Source organism: Entelurus aequoreus, linkage group LG06 (assembly GCF_033978785.1).
Source record: "Entelurus aequoreus isolate RoL-2023_Sb linkage group LG06, RoL_Eaeq_v1.1, whole genome shotgun sequence".
Classification (NCBI taxonomy): domain Eukaryota; kingdom Metazoa; phylum Chordata; class Actinopteri; order Syngnathiformes; family Syngnathidae; genus Entelurus; species Entelurus aequoreus.
In genome coordinates this window covers 55,452,713-55,479,627 of record NC_084736.1, presented here as the reverse complement: position 1 = coordinate 55,479,627, position 26,915 = coordinate 55,452,713, and the positions used below count along the sequence as shown (strand labels likewise).

Genomic DNA, 26,915 nt, shown 5'->3' with positions numbered 1-26,915 from the left:
TTTCTAGAACGTCAACGGGCTCATAGTGATGTTACTAGTAGTTGACTGGGAGGTGTTTATTATAATTTGGGAAGAGTTCGCTGCCTTATGCTCACCTGCTAAACACCTATCTGCTCGACGCTGAAGCACTGACTACATGCGCTCTGAATACGCACTGCTGATTGGTTGTTACCGCTCTGAATACGCACTGCTGATTGGCTGTTACCGCTCTGTATGTAACCAATCAGATGGTTGTGTGGGTGGGACAATGCTGGGTGCTGAGACAGAGGCAGAAGAAGCAAAGCAGCTTGTTAAGACTTTAGCTTAGAAAGTCGTTCGGTACACCTCCGAACCGAACCGAAACCCCGTACCGAAACGGTTAAATACAAATACACGTATAGTGACACCCCTACTAAAAACTAAAGATAAAGGTGAAGTTATAACACTAAAACGCCCTCAGGAAGAGGTGCTTTAAGACATGGCTAGCTAGCTAGCAGCTAACATCCATCAGCAGTCGCCAGTGTTTTAGCTACTTCTAAATCACTAATCCTGGCCTCCATGGCGACAAATAAAGTATGTTTCTTACAAGTATCATTATCACTGCAGGATGAGGAATACCTAAACATCCTTCACTACACACCGTAGAAGGATACAATAGCTCACCGGCGTCACCACTAATGACGCCGTTCCTGAATGTAAAAAAATGCTATAAGTGGATTTACACCTGACATCCACTGTAATGATACCAAGTACAACAGTGTATCTAGTCGATATGATTAGAAATATGATTCCACATTTTTTATCGCCACATTTTTTTTTATTTAAAAAAAAAAATCATATTATGTTTATAAACTCAGTAAATACGTCCCTGGACACATGAGGACTTTGAATATGACCAATGTATGATCCTGTAACAACTTGGTATCATCCAAAACTAAAGTAAAGTATCAAACAACAGAAGAATAAGTGATTATTACATTTTAACAGAAGTGTAGATAGAACATGTTAAAACAGAAAATAACCAAGTATATTAATAATCCATTTTTACAGCTCATAATGTTGACAAAATAATAGAATGATAAATGACACAATATGTTACTGCATACGTCAGCAGACTAATTATGAGTCTGTTTGTTTACTTACTACTAAAAGACAAGTTGTCTAATATGTTCACTATTCTATTTAAGGACTAAATTGCAAAAAGAAACATACGTTTAATGTACCCTAAGTAATTTGTTAAAATGAAGCCAATAATTCAATATTTGTGGGCCCCTTTATTTAGAAAAGTATCAAGGTATCGAAATACATTTTGGTACCGGTACCAAAATTTTGCTATCGGGCCAACCCTACTCTGTATTTATGTTTATTGTACTTTAGGAGGGAGACAGGATGTAAGAACAGAAAGGTGAAGGATCAGACCAAAATAACCATGAGTCAGTCAGTCACCCACTGATGTAATGGACTGTCTGAAGATTGCCGATGAACACCCGCATGACTCAGACAAGACTTGGTAGGATGTGATGTGGTCAGATGAGACCAAAACTAGGAATGCATTGAAATGGAAATGTTGGGCCAAAACCTTAAATGAGAAAACCAAGACCGAAAACTGGAACAGCAAAATAAATTATCATACCAATTGTTATTACCATTGCATTTACGGTTATGACTGTGTACTAACCTTACCAAAGTCAAGGCATTGCAATTGCACAAATGAATGTTAATCCTTCAAAGAATGAAACTATCATAAAACGATGAAAGTGTTTATCACTGGCATTACAGCAATATAAAATAAATAAATAACTTACAGGCCAAATATCGATGTAATACTTCCCTTTTCTGCGTGGTGTTGTTCACAAAATCCTATTAGCAATTGGAAATCTTTGGATTTCAAGTGATTAAACCTGACGTGGGGAACGTTTGCGCAAAATATGTTTGTTATATTTTAACTTTGTTATACTTTCACGTTGCACGTCTCGGATAAATTTAATGTGATTTTTGTGTTAAGAAAATCTATAAATTGGCTAACAAAAACAGAATCTACAGTAAAATATCAACAAATGTGACTGAAATGCTGTCATCGAAAGAACGTTAGTCTGTGGAAATCATGTCTCTGGTAGCGTTCATTAGCCCCTGAAACACTTAACCGCCCCGTCCCGAACTATCATTGTCAAAACGACCACTTAAAACACCGGCTAAGTCTGTGTACAACAGGGGTCTCAAACACGCGGCCCGTGGGCCAATTGCGGCCCGCGAGACATTATTTTGCGGCCCCCATCTTAATATGAAAGTTTATGTTAGTGTGGCCCGCGAGTTTTTAAATGAATGGCGCTTGACGGCTCTCGACAATGTCGAGGGCGTGCCGTGATGACAATGCCTTTAGTGTCCTCTAGAAACTGTCACCGCATCATCTTTTTCTCCATACTAACAGCGTGCCGGCCCAGACACATGTTGTATAAGGCTTCTGCAGACACACGCAAGTTATTGCAAGACATACTTGAGGAACAGCCATACATGTCACACTGAGGGTGGTCATATTTTATTTTATTTATTTTTTAACACTGTTAAAAATATGCGCCACACTGTGAACCCACACCAAACAAGAATGACAAACACATTTCGGGAGAACATCCACACCTAAACACAACATAAACACAACAGAACAAATACCCAGAATCCTTTGCAGCCCTAACTCTTCCTGGCTACAAAAAACACCCCCGCTGCCCCCCACACCCCATCTCCCGAATTCGGAGGTCTCAAGGTTGGCAAGTATGCATTGACGTCACTTGCATGATGCAACCAGAGAAACATTTTGCCGCTTTTCCACAACACCTGCACACGCTCTTCCTCCCTCCCTCCCTGCCTCCCTCGCTCGCCCGCCTGCTCGCTCCCGCTCCTGTTGTAAACAGTCCGGGCGGGGAAGACGAGCTTCCAAAGCACTCCGCCGAAGGAGCGAGCGACAATACAAAAGAGTGGTGCACTGGACCCCAGCGCTGATACTCCGACAGGGAGTCGCTGGGCGAATCAGACGTGTAACACGTTAGTGGTGATGTTAGCTTATTCGGGGCTAATTGTGCTACCCTAACGGTAAACTCCACGGCGATGCAGCAGTCAAAGCTAGCTACATGGTGAGTGAGATGGTTGCTAGGGCGGGAAAGCCATTCAAAGAAGGTGAATTCATTAAAAAGTGCATGTTAGATTTTTTTTTAAGAAATCTTTTCTTGCGGCCCAGCCTCACCCAGTTTCTGCATTCAGTGGCCCCCAGGTAAATTGAGTTTGAGACCACTGGTGTACAAACTACATAGGACAATCTATACTCTCGCAACACATTTCTATGAGTTGTGTTGTTGTGGACAAAAGATCGCCAAAAGAAGTTCAATGTACAAATAGAACAACAGCCTTGATTTGAGCAGCACTTTTTAAAAATATCAAAACAGTCTTGTTTCAACCCGAAAACATAGCAGCCATCAGACAATCACCTGTATGTCATCACAACATTCAGTTTCGGCAGTGTTGTTTTGGTGATAAAAGTCTTTGGGCGGCCGAAATTTTGATGCGTCACTAACCAAAGCTGACCAGTTTGACATCAACTCGGCTAAATGAGTTTGCAGAAATGCTGAATATGACTAGGGATGATACTCGAAACCGGTTTTCCCGGTTGTTTGATAAGAAAAGAACCGAGTCCTCGGACTCGAATCCCTTTTTGAGAACCGGTACCCGTTATCGAGACCACTATAGTAAAGAAAAAGAGTGGAATCCCGTCCCGACCAGAAATGCTCCGTGGGACATCACAAGAAATGATGTCATGTAGCTCAGTCATTAGGCGCAGATAGGGAAAGCAGGAAAACAATGGACGGGAAAAAGCGCTCCAAGGTGTAATAAAGTTCGAAACAAAAGGTATAATCCAACGAATAACTTTACTGAGAGATTTTAGCAGGGTAAAAACACATGACGGACACTTTTACGACCAACCGGGAACATAGCAACCAGGCTAGCAACGCACCTCCTTTACGGCAGCTGTCGCAACGTTCTTAATGCAACCGCAGCACATACATAAATATACAACATATCTCCCTTTTTTAACTTTTGTTTTTCTTTCCTTGTAAACAAAACAAAATCACATTGTATATGTGTTGTCTGTCTAATTATAAATAATGCAGACGAGGCGTGTTGGCTGAGTTCTTGACGTTTACCTTCACAGCGTGGCAACATGCAACACTTTTCGGGGTGACCGCGCATGCTCGTAACTCCCGTTGCATGCTGGGTAGTGTAGTTGTTATATTCTCTAGCTCATAACATCTTTCCCCCATAAAGGAATAATGTTAACTCAATAAAGTGTATTTCTTTTTTTAGCTTTAACTTTTAATTTTTTAGCATTGTAACCACATTTGCAAACAACTTTTCTCTTCATAGAATTTTCTTTCAATAAAGAAATAAAGTGCAAAAATGTCAAAGCATCATAACAAACAGTTATGTCAAATAGCAGCAGAAGTGCACTTTTTGGAGAGCTGTATTATTTTCAGTTTTGTGCCCAAGGGACTGATTTTATTTAACACTAGTATAATTTATACACCTATAGTGATCACAGAGACAGGTTGTTTTTGTGTTACTGTATATATTTGTTTCTCTGAAAAATCCCACTTAATATTCTTTGGGTAACAACAGTCAATATTTATTTATTTTATTTATTTTTTTTAGGTGGGTAACAGTCAATATTTATTTATTTATTAGATTTTATTTTTTTATTATATAATAAAAGTGAGCTTTTGTTAAACCAAATATTGTGTGTTTTTTTCCATACACAACAACCTATCTGGACTCGATAAGAGAATCGATAAGGAATCGGTTCGATAAGAGGATTCGATAATAGGCTCGAACTCGATAATTCCTTATCAAACATCATCCCTAAATATGACCCCGACATTCCCGATCGTCAAACATAGAGGTAGACACATTCTGCTTGGGGGCTGTTTCACCCTCGAGGGTACAGGAAGACTTCACCTGGCGGACACGACCATGTACCATAGTATCTTGGAAGAAAACCTCCTGCCCTCAGCCTGGACACTGAAGATTGGTCTTGGATGGGTCTTCCAGCATGACATTGACAAAAAAAGAATGACTAAAGTAAAGCTGGGCGATATGGCCAAAAACTATATCACGATATACGTTTTTTATATTGATCAATATCGATAATTATTGATACTTTTTGACTTATTTAAGCCTGCCAATAAGTACAGTAAAACCATTTCCAACTTACTATGGGTGCTATTATCAGTGGACAAGGTGTCTGGTAGGATGAGCATGGCTAAGGTAATAATATAAATAAAGTAGATGTGAAGGTAGTTGCAGAATTGAGACACTAGATGGCAGCAATGTATAAGCTATTGAACACTACACAGACGAGTTTGAGAAGCTCCTCCTTAAACGGACAGTCTGCATTAAAACCAATAATAGCCAATAACTCTGTTATTGAGTTGATGTATCAAGGTATCAGTTTCTCTTCTCACTCCATGCAGAGAATCCACAGCAAGACCGAAAGAGATGAGAGTAGCTTGTATGTATACTCCTTTAAGAATGGCAGTGTGTTGGGTGAGGAGAGGGAGCGGGAGAGTGCAGCAGTAGTGGCGACTGGCGAATGTGTCCGGTTGTGTCCTGCAGAACAAAGAATAAAGAGACTAAATTGTCACGAATCGCCGGCCCCCCTTATTCCGACCAGAAAGCGGAGTTTAGCAAACCCATTGTCGGGTAAAGTGAAAACATGGACCCTGGAGGGAAGGACACCCCTGGGCTCCTCGACTACGGTCTGGGACTGGGAGCCCAACAGAAGGAAAGGTGTAACACTCGGTAGTTGATACTGTTACGTGATTGGCTGTTAGCGTGTCCCTCCCATTGCTCAGTGACACTTCCTGTTTCCTGTTCGCTGAGTTCCCAAAGCACGAGTGACTTCATGAAACTAATCTTGCTTCATAATTTTGAGGCACTTTTGATTAAGGGTTATATAAATAAAATTTGATTGATTGATTGAATTTCTGGTTTCTTCCGACCAAAAAATATAAATATATATTGAATATTTTATCGAACGCCTTTTATATTGATTTCGAGTATGTGTCTGCCTCGATTTATATTGATATTGTATTATCGGCCCAGCTCTAGGCTAAAGCAATAAAAGTGTTCCTTAAAAAAAAAAAGCATATTCAAATCCTGGAGTGGCCTACCCAGTCTCCAGACCCTAATCCTCGTAGAGAATCCCTAGATTCTAGAAGCTGAAACTTTGCCAAGCGACAATCTTTGAGATTTGGAGAGTGTACATAGTAGACAAAAATCCGTCCTGAGATATGTGCAACCATGGTAACCAACTACAAGAAACATCTCTAACCTCTGTGCTTACCAACAAGGGTTTCTCCACCAAGGACTAATCAAGGTATTGCGTGGGGGTCAAGTACTTATTTCATAACCTTGATTAAATGTCGTTGACATTCTGTTACAATAAATATAATGTAAGTATAAGTAAGCTTGGGCCGATAACACATTTTGCTTGACGATATATTGACCTACGAATTATTACCAATAAACTATATTATTGGCAACATTATTTTGAAACCAAATTAACGACTGATGTAATAATAAATTAACCACTTATTTAATAATACATAATAATGCAAGTAAACCCTTTGAATTGCAGTACACTTGTATTACTCATTTAATATTGTAATTGAGATGTAAACTTTTAAATATCCAAATTATAGAACAAACAAAATATATAAAAGGTAAAATATACTCTGTCAGTTAGAAAAATGTTGCACTAAAATAAAAATCACAACCAAAAGCAATAACATAGGTTCTGTCTTAAATAAACACAACCAAAACAATGAATACAATGGCTAAATAAAGTTATTGTGACCAAAATGATCTTGTTAATTATTATCGCTGTATTGTTGAATGTGCTCAAAAAGTACTTATACACACACTCAAATCTTTTATCCAAGTATTAGTTTTAAATAACAAAAATAAATAGCCGCACAATATAATTTCTTGGCAGAGGAAACCTCAAATATTGGTCTGGCTTCATAAGAGCCATATAATTTTTTTATTTATGTTTAAATATGTTTATCTTCTTCCATTTTAATTTGTATACGTTTTAGAATGTTTTTTTTATTTATTTTTATAAATGCAAATTAGGTGATCACTTTGTGTCTCTTTGGCGAGTTAATTTCATGTTGAACTTTTGAGATTTGGAGAGTGTACAAAGTAGACAAAAATCCCTCCTAAAATATGTGCAACCATGGAACCAACTACAAGAAACATCTGACCTCTGTGCTTACCAACAAGGGTTTCTCCACCAAGGACTAAGCCAGGTATTGCGTGGGGGTCAAGTACTTATTAAATCTCGTTGACATTCTGTAACAATAAATAATCTGCTCTGTTCAAGCCTCTGTCAGGCCATTCAATGCAAATGTTGAATAAGCACGTTGTTATCTCACATTCAGCGTTATTACATTAATTTCCAGGAATGGGACACCCTGACTAACCATGCTTTTATTAATATGGACCACCTGCACATCACTTACCACAGCACGACACCCTTTCTCAGTCTTTGCTATTTTTAGCAAAGGCGCCCGCGTGAAAGATACACACACTGTTGTCATGCTGCCAGAGTGGAGACTGGAGTCTTTACACGTGTGTGTGGGCGCGACCCGGATCTATGATCAGTGTAAATTAGTGTTGTTTATTTTTTACCTAGATTGTTGTCTAAATTATCATTTGTCTAAAAATATTTTTGGTTGGTAGCATAGCCTTCTGGCATTTTGGAGTAGGCTTTGTTTCTAGGGCTGCAGCAATCGATCATTTTAGTAATCGAGTGATCTATCGATTGTTCGACTGATCGAGTAATCGAATGAAACACACTTTACAACCTCAATGCACATTTTAGGGAAAATAATTTACTGTATTTTCCGGACTATAAGGCGCACTTAAAATCCTGGACAGTACGCCTTATAACCCGGTGCGCATAATGTACGGATTAATTCTGGTTTTCCTTACCAACCTCAAAGCTATTTTATTTGGTACATGGTGTAATAAGTGTGACCAGTAGATGGCAGTCACACATAGGAGATACGTGTAGACTGACTTTCCCGTTGTCGTGTTTGTAACCAAGTCTAATGACTGCATCACATGAGCCCTATTTAAATGGGCTCAGAGAAGTCAACAGGTGTCGTCAATCATAATCACTCACATGAAGTTAAGAGGCCATGCCATGAAGCTAATTTGATTTGATTGTAACTTTTCTACATCACCAACATTGATAATGTATGTTGCTGTATGTATACTTTTGACCCAGCAGATTTGGTCACATTTTCCATAGACCCATAATAAATTCATAAAAGAACCAAACTTCATGAATGTTTTTTTTGACAAACCAGTATGTACTCCAATCACTCTATCACAAAAAAACAAGAGTTGTAGAAATAATTGTAAACTCAAGACAGCCATGACATTGTCCTTCACAAGTGTATGTAAACTTTTGACCACGACTGTAAGTGCCCTAAAAAAAGGAGGTGGTCGGATCTCTCGATGAGGTGTCTCGCTGCAGTCAGACACATTTTAAAACTGTCTGCATTACTTTATTTACAATAAATGAATCGACTATCGACTATTGAAGTTTACTAATCAATTTTATAATCGTCCATGTCCGAATTGCGATGCATCTAAAACATATTATTTCCCCACCTCTAGTGGTAATCATTACATCCTTATTATGAGCCAAATTGTTTCACTTTCGTTAAAAGAAGCAAGGTGATGTACGACAATGACATGTTAAGATGACAAAGCAAATGTACACACAAGTCTTTCTGTATGTAAGATGTTGTACTGTAATACCACTGGTAATGTAGTACTCATAATTTAACACTTTGTATTTAACACTATAATTACTTCTTGGTGTTGGGTTGAAGATGCCCTTTTTTGTGCAATTTACCAAATGGAAGAAGTGAAATTGCTGTCTTCATATTTCTTTTGTTGATCCCAATCATGAGGCAATTCACGTATTTGGCTTGGAGCACTCGCTCATTTTCATCAAATCTAGATGCAGCTGAGCTCAATAGACTTAAGTCAGCCAGGTCAAATAAATGTGATTAATGTAACTATGCTGAGAGGCTGATTTGTATATTTCACTTCACTGATTGGGGGGTCTGGTACAAGAAAACAATCTTAAATTGGGCTCCAAAACATAGTTTTATATACTCTATATATACATTTTATATAGTAATATTACTAATATCACAATTTGCTGGGTAACATAATCTATAATTATTCAGCTAAATGATCCTGGATTTGCATGAATACTGAGCTTTGTGAATAACACACCACAGAATGTCAGCATGAGAGACTGCACACCCTCACACTGGTGCACCACAAGGGTGTGTTCTTACCCCAATCCTCTTCTCCGTCTTTGCACCCGACTGCTACCCCAGCCAACCCACAAGATACATTTGTCTTCATCGACCACGACGGACGAACAAACAACAAAGTACACAACCCAAAACCAGTGAAGTTGGCAGGTTGTGTAAGTGGTAAATAAAAACAGAATACAATGATTTGCAAATCATTTTCAACCTATATTCAATTGAATAGACTGCAAAGACAAGATACTTAACGTTCAAACTGGAAAACTTTTTTATTTTTTGCAAATATTGGCTCAATTGGAATTTGCCTGCAACATGTTTTAAAAAAGCTGGCACAAGTGGCAAAAAAGACTGAGAAAGTTGAGGAATGCTCATCAAACACTTATTTGGAACATCCAACAGGTGAACAGGCTAATTGGGAACAGGTGGGTGCCATGATTGGGTATAAAAGCGGCTTCCATGAAATGCTCAGTCATTCACAAAAAAGGATGGGGCGAGGGTCACCACCTTGTCAAAAATGCGTGAGCAAATTGTCAAACAGTTTAAGAACAACATTTCTGAACCAGCTATTGAACAGAATTGAGGGATTTCACCATCTACAATCCGTAATCATCAAAAATTTCAGAGAAGCTGGAGAAATCATTGCAAGACCGAAAACCAACATTGAATGCCCGTGACCTTTGATCCCTCAGGCGGTACTGCATCAAAAAGCGACATCACTGTGTAAAGGATATCACCACATGGGCTCAGGAACACTTCAGAAAACCACTGTCAGTAACTATAGTTTGTCGCTACATATGTAAGTGCAAGTTAAAACGACTATGCAAAGCGAAAGCCATTTATCAGCAACACCCAGAATATTATGCCATGGTCTTACCCGTCGGACCCACATGGGAATAGGTTCAGAAAATCTGGAGAAATCACTGCATGTAAGCGGCAATGTCCCTGACCTTGTATCCCTCAGGCGGTACTGCATCAAAAAGGGATGTCAGTGTGTAAAGGATATCACCACATGGGCTCAGGAACACTTCAGAAACACACTGTCAGTAACTACAGTTGGTCGCTACATCTGTAAGTGCAAGTTAAAACTCTACTATGCAGTCCAAAGCCATTTATCAACAACACCCAGAAATTATTCGCTGGGCCCGAGCTAATCTAAGATGGACTGATGCAAAGTGGAAAAGTGTTCTGTGGTCTGACGAGTCCACATTTCAAATTGTTTTTGGAAACTGTGGATGTCGTGTCCTCCGGAACAAAGAGGAAAAGAACCATCCGGATTGTTCTAGGCGCAAAGTTTAAAAGCCAGCATCTGTGATGGTATGGGGGTGTATTAGTGCCCAAGGCATGGGTAACTTACACATCTGTGAAGGCACCATTAATGCTGAAAAGTGCATACAGCTTTTGGCGCAGCATATGTTGCCATCCAAGCAACGCTATCATGGACGCCCCTGCTTATTTCAGCAAGACAATGCCAAGCCACGTGTTACAACAGCGTGGATTCATAGTAAAAGAGTGTGGGTACTAGACTGGCCTGCCTGTAGTCCAGACTTGTCTCCCATTGAAAATGTGTGGCGCATTATGAAGCCTAAAATACCACAAAGGAGACCCCCGGACTGTTGAACAACTTAAGCTGTACATCAAGCAAGAATGGGAAATAATTCCACCTGAAAAGCTTCAAAAATTGGTCTCCTCAGTTCCCAAACGTTTACTGAGTGTTGATAAAAGGAAAAGCCATGTAACACAGTGGTAAAAATGCCCCTGTGACAACTTCTTTGCAATGTGTTGCTGCCGTTAAATTCTAAAGTAAATATTATTTGCAAAAACAATTTAGTTTCTCAGTTCGAACGTTAAATATTTTTTCTTTGCAGTCTATTCAATTGAATATAGGTTGAAAAGGATTTGCGAATCATTGTATTCTGTTTTTATTTACCATTTACACAACGTGCCAACTTCACTGGTTTTGGGGTTTGTACTTCACAAAGTACAGCGTCAGCGTTTGTGTTCTGTGTGACTGATCGATCCAGTGCGGGCATAGAAAGTTATTTCAGAAAATTGGACAAAGATGATCACTTTGGGCGGTAGCTTTAGACCTGCGTGGTTAATGCGTCCGCTGGGCCTCCGCAACCCTGTAACGTTGGAAGGAGCCAGTGCCATTTCTGAATCGACTTTTGCCTTCTTGGCCTATCGAGTGCCAAGGACTCCCAGGTGTCAGTTTCAATATGGACTATTTCAGTGGTGCTTTCAGGCAGTCCTTAACGCTTCTGACTGCTATACCATAGAAAGAAAGCCTGGGACGATAACACATTTTGCTCGACGATATATTAACCTACAAATTATTACCGATAAACTATATTGTTGTTAACATTATTTTGAAACCAAATTAACCACTGATCTAATAATAAATTAATACATAATAATGCAAGTAAACCCTTTGAAATGCAGTACACTTGCATTACTCATTTAAAGGCCTACTGAAACCCACTATTACCGACCACGCAGTCTGATAGTTTATATATCAATGATGAAATCTTAATATTGCAACACATGCCAATATGGCCGGGTTAACTTATAAAGTGCAATTTTAAATTTCCCGGGAAATATCCGGCTGAAAACGTCTCGGTATGATGACGTTTGCGCGTGACGTCACGGATTGAACGGAAGTATTGGGACACCATTGTGTCGCAATACAAACAGCTCTGTTTTCATCTCATAATTCCACAGTATTCTGGACATCTGTGTTGGTGAATCTTTTGCAATTGGTTTAATGAACAATGGAGACAGCAAAGAAGAAAGCTGTAGGTGGGATCGGTGTATTAGCGGCTGGCTGCAGCAACACAACCAGGAGGACTTTGAGTTGAATAGCAGACGCGCTATCCGACGCTAATGGGTGAAGTCCTTCGTTGCGCCGTCGATCGCTGGAACGCAGGTGAGCACGGGTGGTGATGAGCAGATGAGGGCTGGCGTAGGTGGAGAGCTAATGTTTTTAGCATAGCTCTTTCGAGGTCCCGTAGCTAAGTTAGCTTCAATGGCGTCGTTAGTAACAGCATTGCTAGGCTTCGCCAGGCTGGACAGCACTAACCGTGTGGTTACAGGTCCAGGGTTCGGTTCTGTGTTCCCTGATAGTAGAATTAACAGTACTTCTGTCTATCCTTCCAGTCAGGGTTTCTATCCGCAGTTAAGCACGATGCTATCACGTTAGCTCCGAAGCTAAAGTGCTTCACCGATATATTGACGTGGAGATAAATGTCACTGTGAATGTCCATTTCGCGTTCTCGACTCTCATTTTCAAGAGGATATAGTATCCGAGGTGGTTTGAAATACAAATCCGTGATCCACAATAGAAAAAGGAGAAAGTGTGGAATCCAATGACCCCTTGTACCTAAGTTACGATCAGAGCGAAAAAAGATACACCCTCCCTGGCGTCCTGCACTGCACTCTAATCCTTCACTCTCACTTTCCTCATCCACAAATCTTTCATCCTCGCTCAAATTAATGGGGTAATCGTCGCTTTCTCGGTCCGAATCGCTCTCGCTGCTGGTGTAAACAATGTGCAGATGTGAGGAGCTCTTCAACCTGCGACGTCACGCTACTTCCGGTACAGGCAAGGCTTTTTTTATCAGCGACCAAAAGTTGCGAACTTTATCGTCGATGTTCTCTACTAAATCCTTTCAGCAAAAATATGGCAATATCGCGAAATGATCAAGTATGACACATAGAATGGATCTGCTATCCCCGTTTAAATAAGAAAATGTCATTTCAGTAGGCCTTTAATATTGTAATTGAAGTGTAAACTTTTAAATATCTAAGTTAAATAAAACAAACAATAAAATATATAAAAGGTAAAATATACTCCGTCAGTTGAAAAATGTTGCACTTAAATAAAAATCACAACCAAAAGCAATAACATAAGTTCTGTCTTAAATATACACAAACAAAACAATTAATACAATGGCTAAATAAAGTTATTGTGACCAAAATTATCTTGTTTATTCTTATCGCAGTATTGTTAAATGTACTCAAAGTACTTATACACACAATACAATATTTTATCCAAGTATTTTTTTTTAAACGGCTAAAATAAATAGCCGCACAATATACTTTCTTGGCAGAAGAAACCTCAAATATTGTTCTGGGGCTGGCTTTGTTTGGCGGGGGGTGGGCTCGTGTGGCGTCACGCTAAGGTGGTCTGGTGTGGGTCACGGGCCGTGGGGGGGTGGCGGCTTCCTGGCCGTAGTTCCTGGTTGTCGGCCGCATGGACTGGGGGGGGTGTCCGGGCCCTCTACTCCTCCTACTTATAGCACACACAGTCACACATATATAGGACTTTGGGGGATTGTCCTGCGGGGAGGCATGGCGGGGGGATGGGGATGCCTCCTATGGGGCTCCAGTCCTCCTGTCTTGTCCCCTGCTCGTCCATCCCTCAATCTTAGCTGCATATTAGACACTTAGGATTTGGAGGGCTCGGCTTGGTTGGGACCCACCAAGACCTTGATGTCCCCCAATTTTAATGGCATTATTAGTTCCCACAGGCATACATATTTCACTCACGCTACAGTACACGCATCAATAGGGACTGGAGGTCGGCTGTAATGGCTGACCTCATAATTTTAACTACACAGTAGACACTCTGGGGGCCTTGTACACATGCATGTGGGGGGGTTGGGGTTCGGTGCACCCCTCATTGCCTCGTCGGCCGGCGCGGATTCCGGGGACTGCGTTCTGGTGGCCTGCCAGGCTTTTATTCATTTATTATTATTATTATTATTATTATTATTATTATTTTTTTTTTTATTATTATTTTTTTTTATTTTTTTATTTTTTTAATGTATTTATTTATTTTATTTTTTATTTAAATTTAAAAAAAAATAATAATTATTATTTTTTGTTATTTACTGACTTTATTTTATTTTATTTTTATTTTTATATATTTATTTTTGTTTGTTATTTTTAATTTTAATTTAATTTAATTTGTATTTTTATTTATTTATTTTAAAAAATTATTATTATTATTTTTGTTTAATCTTGTTATTTAATTGTGTGTGGCGTCGCGCGGGTCTCGCTTCCTGTTGGGTGGGGTCCGTGCCCGTGTGGCCCGACCTTGCGCTGTGGGGTCTCTGTTGGTGACTAGATGTGGTGGCGGCGCGGCGCCCGTGTCTGGTCTGGATGCTGTGTCTCGGTTGTTTGGGCGGTGGTGTGTTTGTGCGGGTTTGGGTTGGGGTGGTGGGGTCTTTTGGTGGGGGGGGGGGGTGTCGGTGTCTCTTGTTTGTGTGTTGGCGTTTGGGCTTGCTGGCGGGCTGGCGCTGGCTGCTCTCCTTGATCCTGTTGGCGTGTGGTTGCCGGTCGCGGTTTTTTTTTATCGCTATGATTTGATTGGGTGGTGCTGATTGTCTGGGGATGTTGCGGCTGCTGTTTCTGCTGTATATATATGTGTATGTGTATATATGTGTATGTGTATATATGTGTATGTGTATATATGTGTATGCATGTGTATGTGTGTGTATGTGTACATGTGTATGTGTATGTATATAGATATGTATGTATATTTCTGGGGGTACATTCGGGGCCTGCCTGTCGGGTGGGGGTCGGCGCCTCGGGCTACTGCATCCGGACTGCGTGTCTGGAGCTCCTGGGTCCCACCGTCCATCCCTTCCGGGTGCCCGTCTTGGTTGGGGCCTGCTGGGTCTGGTCCCTGCGTCTACTGTGGTAGCTTGGTGCTGCAGGGTATTCCGAGGTGCTGCGAGTCGGCCAGTTGTTGGGGCAGTGACCTTGTGTGTCAGCATGTCTGTGATCTTCTTTTAATTCTTTTTAAAAAATTAAAAAAAAAGGTTTTTTTTAAATATATATTTTTTAATATTATTATTATTATTTATTTATTTATTCATTTTCCCCTACCTCAGGGGGGGGGACTCGGCGGGGCGGTTGCTGGTTGTTCCATCTCCATCGTTGGGGTCCCTGCGGGTGGGGTGGGTGGTTCCCGTGGCCCCGTGCTGGGTGGTCCTGTGGCGGCCGGTTTGGGTGGGGTGGCCTGGGGCTGGCCCCGCCGCGCTCTCCGGGGGTGGGGGGTGGGCTCGTGGGGGCCCGGTTGCCGGTGGGGCGGGGGCGGTCGTCCCGTCCGGTTGCGGGGGGTCTCCGGGCCCCTCGGGCGGGGCGTCCCGCCTTTCTGCCCGTGTGGGGTGGGGTCTCTCGCTGGCTTGGGGTCTGGCTTCCCCCTGCTTTTCTCGTGCCTTGTCCTCTGCCGGGTGCGTCTGTCTGCGGCCTGCTGCTGGCCCTTGTGGGGGGCACGGTGGGCCGGGCTCTGGGGTTCCTGTCGCTGTCCGGCTTGGCTGCGTGGGGGCGGTGGTCCCTGGTTCCCTGGGCACCACACCTACTGTTTGTGGGTTGGGCTCTCGGGGAGGCTGGGGCCGTACTCTGGCTCCCGCACACACTGGGAGTCAAATGTATTGTGCATGCAGATTCACATATACTCACTTGCATACATACACACATACATAGGTACCTACGCTCCCACATACACTTACAAATACAGTACATATTTACACACTCAAAGTTCATACATCCACACGCCCACTCATTATACAAACATACTGTATACACATACTGTACATATACATTCACTGTACAAACATACATATACACATACTGTACATATACACTCACTGTACAAACACACACATACACATTCTGTACATATACATTCACTGTACAAACACACATACTGTATATACATGCTGTACACATACATTCACTGTACAAACACACACACGTATACATACTATACATATACATTCACTGTACAAACACACATATACACATACTGTACATATACATTCACTGTACAAGCACACATATACACATACTGTACATATACAAGTACATATGCACACATACACTCATGCACATAATCAGGTTTCATCAAACATATATTAACGTTGTTGCCCTAGGGTAAACTGGGTATAACACATGGCACACTGACAAAGCTTAACCTAAAGTTACTATAACAATCTACAAGGTTAATGTAGGTTGCTTCTCTTTCTTCCCCTCCATTTTTCTGCATTCTTTCGTATCTCAAGTTATCATTACGTATATGTATTGTTGCATTTGAACAATTGTATTGTTGATAATAAAGGTAAAGTATTGGTATTGTTTATTATCAATAGCGCTATTTCTATTGGTATTCATATTGCTTCATTTTTAGTATAATAATGCTCATTGTCATTTCTGTATTATTTTTTATTTTCACTAACTGCTTATTTGCTATTACTTTTACCATCATATTTGTACATGTAGTGTTTGCTGATGTTGCTCTGTTGTTGTTGTTGTTGTGTTTGCTGTTGTTGTTTTTGTCTCCCTGTCTAATCCCCCTCTTGTCCCCACAATTCCCCCCTCTGTCTTCCTTTTTTTTCTCTTTCTATCCCCTCCTGCTCCGGCCCGGCTGCACCAAATGATAATATAAATACATTTAATAAAGTCAAATACAAATAAGGCAACAAGAGAAGTATCCTACACTTCTCTTTTGTAAAGTAAATCTGAACAGCCGATATGGGCATCTACATCTACTATATGATTTGCCTGAGAAGCTGGGCAGAACATAAAAAAAAAATATTGTTCTGGCTTCATAAGACCAAAAATATTTTTTTGATTTATGTTTAAAAATGTTTATCTTCTTCCATTTTACTTTGTAAACGTTTTAGAATGTTGTTTTTTTTTATAAATGCAAATTAGGTGATCACTTTGTGTCTCTTCGGCGACTTCATTTCCAGTTGAACACACTTCCCGTCTGTTTCAACTTGACTTTGTAGAGCAGGGGTCCCCAAACTTTATGACTCGGGGACCGCATTGGGTTAAAAAAAATTGGCATATATATATATTCCGAGCGCGATGATTATACGTTATCGATGGGAAAATGCATTTTTAGACAATTTGATTTGCCTGAGCGGCTAGGAGACACCGTGAGTAACAAGCGGTAGAAAATGGATTAGAAAGGACAGATTTAATTTAAAAAAAACTAACTTCGGACTTCCCGCAGGCTGGATTTTGGACGCTGGCGGGCCGGATCCTGCCCATGGGTCGTAGTTTGGGGACCCTTGCTGTAGAGTTTATATCGATCACTTTGTTCAAAGACAGCAGTCTTTGTGTTCTATATGAATACTGTATCTTAGTTGTTTGAACAGTAATATGTTTATACAAGATTAGATTGGGATAGGACGTTTCTTAATGGGGAAAGACGTTAATGTCTCTTTTTTTCATGTTAGCATTTAAGCTAAATAGCAAGCTAAACGCTAGTCGGTCCATAATAAATAACTGTCTGGAGTTTTACAGCAGTTATCATTACTACCGTTTATACGCATGTAGTGCAAACGCCTTGAGCCGCTGAAACCGAAGCAAACTGACCGTTTTTGCAGCCCGTAACAATGCACGAGGCTGGCAAAGTTATCGAGTTGATTTTCATTTATCGTTCAATTAATTGATTTATCGAATATCGGCCCGGGTCAACATTGAAAAGTCCTTTTTGGGAGGTGTGTGTCAGGCATTCTGACAAGGTAACTAGCCCACCTGACCTGGGATTGTTTGAGCAGAGTCTGAGTCAGTATCAGGGATTCTGTCACGCCACGTGATTTTCGGCAGCTTTTTGAGGAAATTTAGATGGAAGTAATGGAGCTCTCAGGAATGACGTTGGTGGACTGACCATGTCTCACATATAGAGCTGTGCAAGTTCCTTGGCGACCTTCAGTTTTGTGGACAGCCGAATGGCTCATCTTTCCCAGACTGCATCACAAAGTCGTCTGAAGGTTGTGGTGGCCTTGGCAATGCGTGAGGTGACGGAAAATGTTTGCAGACCTGGAAAGTGTGCTGCCGAGGTTACTAGTCAATGGCCTTAAGGGTTTCCTGACTAACAGTGATGGGAGGGACCACATAGATTTTCTGCAGTTTGCTGCCGACACCACCATTGTCATACTGATAACCAGGTCCGGGACTAACCTGGACTTAAAGACATCGGAAAACAAATAAGTTAGAACTGGCCATTAATTTGAGAGATTCCATTGCACATTGTGCTATAGTTTATGGTGTGTGTGTCAGTTCAGTCTTCGCTGTCTGTTGCGCCCTACAGAGTGTTAACACTCTAAGTGTTGTACTTATTACACCCCAGCTGTTTTATTGTAATGTGCATCTTCGTTGTAGTTTTATTTAATGAACTTAAAGGTTTTGAAATAGCCACGTAAAATCATTGGTAGTTTTCAGTAGCACATAAGCCTTAGCATCAAGCTAGCACATTTTTAAATTATTCCCCCCTCAGAAGAAGAAAATATTGCTCCGGCCCGGCTGCACCAAATGATAATATAAATACATTTAATAAAATCAAATACAAATAAGGCAACAAGAGAAGTATCCTACACTTCTCTTTTGTAAAGTAAATCTGAACAGCCGATATGGGCATCTACGTCAACTATATGATTTGCCTGAGAAGCTGGACAGGACAAAAAAAACAAAAACAAAAAAGAAGAAGACAATATTTTGTGCCCCCCACTCTCCACCGTGACTATAAATAGTATAATTTGTCTAAAAACATTGTTATAAGTATACCTCTGCATAACTTTGTAAGTTTAAGAACATTAAAGGAAACAACACATCGGCCTTTCCTCGTCTCCCACCGAAGCTAAATGCTCCATACGCTTCGCCATATTCTTGTATGAAAATACCAAAAAAAAGAAAGTCACACGTGCCCCACCCCACCCCCCATTATTTGAGAAGGACTGCTTTAAACTGACACTATAAACATACAGTGTAACAAATGTGAAACAATAATGTTCAAGTTTGTGAATTTTAACTTAAGAGAAACAGTGTCCTCTGTAGTGGACATCCTATATCACTTTGGAAAATGCTGATTCTCAGAAAATTAGGCTGACAATTTCATGTTTAATAATGTAAACGCCTCACAAATTTATGTTTGGCTTCCTTGGCATCAAATACATTTTCCGGGTGATGGTTTACCAAGTAGCTTCTCATATTACGTGCAGTGTCACCAAACTTTTTTGTCCGCGCTGCCGCCTGGCGCATTTCCTACTTAAAACATGGATAACAAATCCACTTCAACCATTTAATGTTTTTGAAGAAAAAAAAGTGGATTAAAACATCACAACTTCTGACCGGCTTTACAGTACGTGTCGTCTAGGAAACACTCCAAAGAAGGTGGCGACTTTGCCTTGCAGTATGCAGACCAAACCCAGCAGGCACAAGACATTGATACAACATTGATTATACTTACATGTTCTTTAAAACTGACTTTAAAACAATGTTGCAAAATAGTTGTATTTGTAAATTCGGACAGCGTGGGTGTCTAATGTTGGATCCACGTTGTTGGTTGGAAAATGACGAAATGTCAATGGTCAACTCAACGTCACGACTTGACATTGATTAAACGTTGTCAAAAAGCATGTTGTTTCAACGTTGTATTTGTGTTGTAGAATATTGGTTGGGAAAATGAACACATTTCAATGGTCAACTCAATGTCAGAACCCGTGGCGTGGCGCGGTTGGGAGAGTGGCCGTGCCATCAATCTGAGGGTTCCTGGTTCGATCCCCAGCTTCTACCAACCTAATCACGTCTGTTGTGTCCTTGAGCAAGACAATTCACCCTTGCTCCTGATGGGTCATGGTTAGGGCCTTGCATGGCAGCTCCCGCCATCAGTGTGTGAATGGGTGAATGTGGAAATAGTGTCAAAGCGCTTTGAGTACCTTGAAGGTAGAAAAGCGCGATACAAGTATAACCAATTTACTTTGGGGCGGCATAGCTCAGTTGGTACAGTGGCCGTTCTAGCAACTTGAGAGTTGCAGGTTTGATCCCCGCCTGCCATCCTAGTCACTGCCGATGTGTCTTTGGGCAAGACACTTTACCCACCTGCTCCCAGTGCCACCCACACTGGTTTACATGTAACTTAGATATTGGGTTTCACTATGTAAAGCGCTGTGAGTCACTAGAGAAAAGCGCTATATGAATATAATTCACAATTCACACAACCCAACATTGATTAAACGTTGTCAAAAAGCATGTTGTTTCAACGTTATGTTTGAGTTGATCAACGTCAGGACCAAATTCAACAAGTTCTCAACGTTGTTTCAATGTCTTGTGCCTGCTGGGAAAAGGCTGTGATTTTGCCAGGGTTTGTTTGTCTGTCTGTTGGCAAAATACCTCAAAACATTATGGATAGATTTGAATGTAAACTTCAGGAAATATCTGAAAAATACAATCCTTTCTCTCTCCTTCACGACCTCCCACACACGGACTTCGCACACTCGCACTACGCAGGGAATTTGTAGAGATAGTTAACTTCCGGACTGGCCATTTCAAAAATGCCAGCAAAAAATTACCCTGAGCAAGTTTTTATTTCATACCGTCACACATCACGGTATTTACTGAGTTGAGTTCCGGTCTCAGAGATGAGCAGTCGCATTTTCTTTCGCTCCCACTATGGAATCCAAACAAAGGCTCGTATGATGTCACACTTCCTCCTTTTTCTATTGTGGATCACGGATTTGTATTTTAAACCACCACGGATACTATACCCTCTTGAAAATGAGAGTTGTGAACGCGAAAAGGGCGACCACAGTGATTTCTACCTCCTCCGTAATTCATCTGCGAAGCACTTGGGCTTCGGAGGTAACGTGATTCACTCTTGCCTGACTGCGGATCGGAACCGAAGAAAAAAGCCCCTGACTGGAAGGATAGACCGAAGATCAACAATTTTACTATTACTTCTACTCTCAGGAGACACTGAACCAAAACCTGGACCAGTACCCACCCGGTTAATGTTGTCCCGCCTGGCGAAGCCTAGCAATGTTGTTGCTAACGACGCCATGGAAGCTAGCTTAGCTACCGGGACCTCGTCGGAGGTATGCTAAAAACATTAGCTCTCCACCTACGCCAGCCCTTACTTGCTCATCACCTCCCATTCTCACCTGCGTTCCAGCGGTCGGCGTCACAACGGAGGACTTCACCCCGATCATCGATGCGGTCGGCGGCCCGGAGGCGGAGGAAGACCGCCCAGACACCGGTGAGGACAGCGGCTCGGCGGTTGACGGCAAAATGGTTGACGACAACAACACCCCGGTCTCCAGTAAAGACGGCAGCGCGGAGGTCCTCGCAGCCTCTCCCCAATCCCTGATGGTCAAAACCGCGGCACCTGGACCCCCCGCGGCCTACACAGGATTCAAGGTTTTCTTTGTCCATCCCTGGGCACTGGTCCAACTCCGCCCCTCCCCCATCACCTGGCTGATGAACAATGGGCCTCTCTCCCCCTCCCCCAAGCCTCTCCATCCAAACAGTGAACTGGACTTCTCTACAACCTCAATATCAACCAACATGGCCATCCCTCCTTTTTCTGGACATTACCTCTCCACAGCGGACTCTGATGTTCTTTTTGGTTCCAGTGGACTACACATCATCTACCTTAATGTGAACAGCCTCTATGGAACCAAACTCGACCAAATCAGAGAAATGTTCCACAACAAAAAGGTAAAAATCCTGTGTTTCTTTGAAACTAAATTAGATCAAAGTGTTTCTGACTCAGAGATAGAGATAGAAAACTTCTCGGTTATCAGAAAGGACAGGAATAAACATGGTGGGGGTGTTTGTATGCATATTCACCAGGATATAAAATACATAACTTGCACTGATCTCAACCACAAAGCCCTTGAATCTGTGTGGGTGGAAATCAAATTTAAAAACGCTAAGCCGGTACTGATAGGGATTGTATACAGACCCCCTAATCAGAGTGATTTCTATGGTGCTCTTGAGGAGTGCTTAGCTGGGGTAGACAACATGGAGAGAATTATAACTGGAGATCTGAACACACCCACACAGCAAAAACACTCCGCGGCGGATACCCCGCGGAGGTATTGCGCTTTCCGGAATGGAACCGCGAAACGGACCTGCATCGGCATCCACTTGTTCTCAGGAACGTATCCGCCACGGCGGATCCGCTACCCGCCGCCGTGGCGGATACGTTCCTGAGAACAAGTGGATGCCGATGCGGCGGCGGGTAGCGGATCCGCCGTGGCGGCGCGCTGCATCCGCTCCGCACCCATGATCAAAGCCTAACCTCCCGCCGCGGACCAGCAACGGACTCATAAAAACCCTGGCTCATTTGGCCGTTTTGGACCCCTTTATCTTATTTTCAAAATCCCTTCTGTTCTTGCTGTAGGATAAAATAGGAAACTAAAAAATTCACTAGGCCCTACTACAGCAATATAAGCTTACATATGCATTGCCTTGTATTTTTAAACTAACAATATTGTCAATATGCAGAAACAGAAAATGGTCAATTCACTCTATAAAGTAAATATATAATATATAAATATATATATAAAAAGTAAATATACGTATTTAATCTATTAGGCTACAACTTTAAGGAAACGCTGCTCCATGCACAGCTAACATATCAGAAAATGAATAACTGGTGAATGACAAGAAGTCCAATAAAAGGTTGTTTATTTATACATATACATCTCTATTCCTCCTGAGGAGGTGGAAGCGGGACTCGTCTCCTCGTTGCCCGATCCCCCGCCAAGTTGAACCACCTGATGGCGTGTTTGGTGACCTCAGCGTCCGTGGCTGACCTTGTCAACACATTTTTACTCACAGCACCTGTAATCAAACAAGATTACAAGACAGATACGTTTATGTTTATGGTATGTAGCATCCAAAGCCAAGTATGCTTACACAATACAAAATATGTGATAGGTATTAAGGAGATTACATTTGAAAAAAAAACATGACTTAAAGTTACTGGAGGTGGTTAAAATAAGGTGCGTAAACTATGAATTTGTGATTAGGGTATAGGTGTGCAAGACATCCAAAATGTTCAAACAATATCGTTATTTGGTTCCTTGATCAGAGTACTTGTTTGGCTCTGTTGGATGACGGCGGCGGGGGTTTGGGGGTGGGGGGCATAAATAAATATCCATAACCCAACTTTGGGAGGTTGACATTGTTTTCTTATTATATTTGTACTATCATTCTATGTTTGTATTCGTGTAGGCCAGGGGTGTCCAAAGTGCGGCCTGGGGGCCATTTGCGGCCTGCAGGTAATTTTTTAACGGCCCCAGGGCACATTTAAAAAAAATACAATTGAAATAAATAAAAAACATTAAAAGTGGTATTTAAAGAGCAAACAGGTGTAATGTAACAAGAAAATGTAGCAATGTTTACTCTAATCACACAAAGCTGCCATGTAGGCTGTTTCTTTCTTTAAAAAATAATAATGAATCAAAATAAATGTCATTATGAATTATTGACCTATTCAAGGCTTAAGAAGTTTACCTTCTCAATCAGCTGGTCTTGGTTGTGCTTAATAGTTTCCAGCAGGCTAAGGATGTGGATTACCTCAGGCGCTGTTGACAAACAGCAGTATAAAATTAACATGTTTCAGTGTTTATCCTCATTACTCATAATCCTGACATTAGCTATTGACCTTAGTTAATGACAAAAGTTATTGACAAAGTTTGAAGAAAGTATGTGATTGCTTGTGAATTTGAATTTTTTCCAAAATTTGTGGCACAGAATGACCATCCGGTATTTGTCAGTTATTGCTCACCAGAGCAGGAAATGTTGTCGGCCATTCTTCCCCCTCGCCATGTTGGCCTGTAGGCCAGGCTGGATCCAGGCTCCTCTGTCTGCCACATGTTGAGGGCTGCTGGTGAGGGGGGTGGAGGGAGTCGAGGAGGGACTGCTGTTCCTTTTGAGGTGGGCATTGTGAGAGAGCCATCAGTTAACCATGACTGGTAATACCCAAGGGGCCTATCTATACACTAATATTTCAGAGATCAGTCCCTACCTTGTGTAACTCTCTGCATGTTTAATGCAGGTGCTGGTGAAGGCATATGAATACATCCTTCCCCATGGTGAGGTGCTAAGGGAGATACATTGGTATTAAATGGTTGTGATCTGTTAACCATGGTTACTGGATGCTGAGATATTATTTCAGAGATCAGTCTTTACCTAGAAAGTTACCTCCAGTTGAGGAGTCGAGTTGACAAGTACTCATGACTCTTGCTGGCACTCGGCGAGACGGTGGAGCCGGGAGAAGGGATACAAGGAGAGGGGAATATCTTTAGCACTAAGAATGTTAACCATATCTTTAATATTAATGTGGTGGTTTCGTTTTTTTCGATGTTAAGAGATTATTCCTTACTCTGCCTGTGCAATTGGCTTGCCAACCCCAGAGATGCGAGGTCACCATTTCCCGGGTCTTCTTCGCTATCATCCGAGTCCCCGAGACGATGGCTGTTGGGTAACCATATCATTAGGATTATTGCAATACCAAAATTGCCAAATATACATATAGTACAAGCATCTCTGGTCTATGTTTGAATGCTACCGGAAATAACCTTCCTATTACTGTAGAAACATGACAAAAACAAGACGGAACACACTTACACTGGCTTCCTGTTCCTTTTTTCTGGCAGCTCCTCGTTCTCTGCCTCAGATTGCAGGTCTGAGGTGTCGCAGCCCTTTCCATATTGTTGCATTATTTTTAATGCGTCTTTGTAGTTGTCTAAAATTGAATATGTTAAAATGAACATGATTTTCAAATTAGCTGTAGAGCTGAACAGAATATTATTATTATTGATGATGATAAATCAGGTCTCTCTCTTACAAGAGACCTGGTCAGAACATAGACACAATAGGTTATTCCAAGCATAAAGAGAAGCAACTATGACGTTATTTTTAAACAAGAAAATTAAGAATTTGCATACCACAAGTTCGGACAACAGAAATGTCAAATCTTGGCCAGTTTGGCTAATGCTGCTCCTCATTTAAATCGGCCCTTTCAATTCTGTCTGTGTTTTTATAGCTGGGCCAGAAAACCATCCTATCATCATACCATCCACTTGGGACAACCGCAATGTCCCTGTTCATTATAAATTTAATCAGATGAATAGGCACCCTTAATGTAGAAAGAAAGAAAAGGGGTATTTATTCATCGTCAAAGGAACAATGTGGACAAAAGCATGCACAGGTGTTAGTGTATACAAATAAGCAAGTAAGATGAGCTGAGATTTTACCTGAATGGTGCCCCAGGGTGGTAAGAACTATAAGAAAGGTAAAAGTAGTAATAGTCAGAACTTCAGCTCAATCGTAAAGTAGGGTTTGAAATTATGGGTGTAGTGTATACAGAGATCAGTCCCTACCTTGTGTAACTCTCTGCATGTTTAATGCAGGTGCTGGTGAAGGCATATGAATACGTCCTTCCCCATGGTGAGGTGCTAAGGGAGATAAATTGGTATTAAATGGTTGTGATCTGTTAACCATGGTTACTGGATGCTGAGATATTATTTTGGAGATCAGTCTTTACCTAGAAAGTTATCTCCAGTTGAGGAGTCGAGTTGACAAGTACTCATGACTCTTGCTGGCACTCAGCGAGACGGTGGAGCTGGGAGAAGGGATACAAGGAGAGGGGAATATCTTTAGCACTAAGAATGTTAACCATATCTTTAATATTAATGTGGTGGTTTTGTTTTTTTCAATGTTAAGAGATTATTCCTTACTCTGCCTGTGCAACCTCATTTTATATTTTTTTCTACAATTAACTATGCCAAAAAACACATAATAGACATACCTTTTTTTTAATGGAAACAAAAACAACTAGGCGTCACACACAGCTAGTCCACAGTAAACAGGATCTCGAGCTCCACTAAAGAACAAAGAAAGAAATAATACACACTCATATTAATAGCAAAGAACGGCTGTTTCCACTCCGTTAACGTCACGTTGTTATAACGAAGTAATAGCGACCTGGGCCTAAACAACACTGACAATAAAGTAATACGCTTTTGTTTCAAGCAGTTGTAAATATGTGGAATATCGTAGCATGTAACCTACACACATTCACAGCCTTTGACAAAAGATAAGTTAACTGTATTGAACTTTTTACTCACCGGCTTCACGCAGGAAACTTTCACATTCTGGAGTCGGGGTCCCCTGGAACACAAAACACAGATAAAAGACAATTTTACAATAGCACGGCGAAAAAATGACCGTCGTTGTGTGGGTTTTTTGACGAATAACACTCTTTTCCACTTTTCTTCGCTCGGGCCTCACCTACCGCGTGGAGCCATTTCGAATTTTCTGGATACGTGACGTCAGACGCACGTCCCCATGCAAAGCATTCTGGGAGGCGGCGCTGGAAATAAAAGCCTTTTTTTACAGAATATAAAGTTTTACTGCTAGTCCTAATATCAAACAACGTCATTACAATCATACATAAATGATGATGGAAACACAAAGGCCGATCTTTACTACGAATGTAGCAATAAATCAATAAATCTAGAGTTAGAGTTAGAGTTTGAGTTTATTTCGAACATGCAAGCATACAACATGATACATCACAATTTCCAGTTTCTCTTTTCAACATGTTCGAAAAGGAGTAGGAAGAAGCAGAGCTTATTTAATCCTACCCCTTTTCTTTACATAACAGTTGCTGAAACTTTTTTATTCACTTCCTGTTCTCAATTTATTCACAATAAACTCCATAGGTAATCA

At 41.2% G+C, this 26,915-nt stretch overlaps 2 protein-coding genes across 7 annotated transcripts in view; one reads left to right on the top strand and one right to left on the bottom strand.

Annotated features, from left to right (window-relative positions):
• Positions 1-26,915, top strand: part of mctp1a (multiple C2 domains, transmembrane 1a) — a 494,888-nt gene that overhangs the window by 107,942 nt on the left and 360,031 nt on the right. The gene's annotated exons all lie outside the window — the stretch shown is intronic.
• On the bottom strand, positions 22,846-25,015 carry LOC133652352 (uncharacterized). Its single transcript, XM_062051007.1, has 7 exons — positions 24,810-25,015; positions 24,565-24,656; positions 24,372-24,449; positions 24,208-24,282; positions 23,968-24,108; positions 23,694-23,764; positions 22,846-23,018 (listed from the first exon to the last, which is right to left on the bottom strand). Exons 1-7 carry the CDS (start codon positions 24,953-24,955, stop codon positions 23,010-23,012), a joined length of 612 nt encoding a protein of 203 aa, XP_061906991.1. The 5' UTR covers positions 24,956-25,015; the 3' UTR covers positions 22,846-23,009.

Coding starts and splice junctions, on each gene's coding strand:
- LOC133652352 (XM_062051007.1), bottom strand. CDS start 24,955: ATGTTCATTTTAACATATTCAATTTTAGACAACTACAAAGACGCATTA. Junction 24,450..24,564: donor AAGCCAATTGCACAGGCAGA/GTAAGGAATAAT, acceptor CCCTTCTCCCGG/CTCCACCGTCTCGCCGAGTG. Junction 23,765..23,967: donor CGACAACATTTCCTGCTCTG/GTGAGCAATAAC, acceptor GTTTGTCAACAG/CGCCTGAGGTAATCCACATC.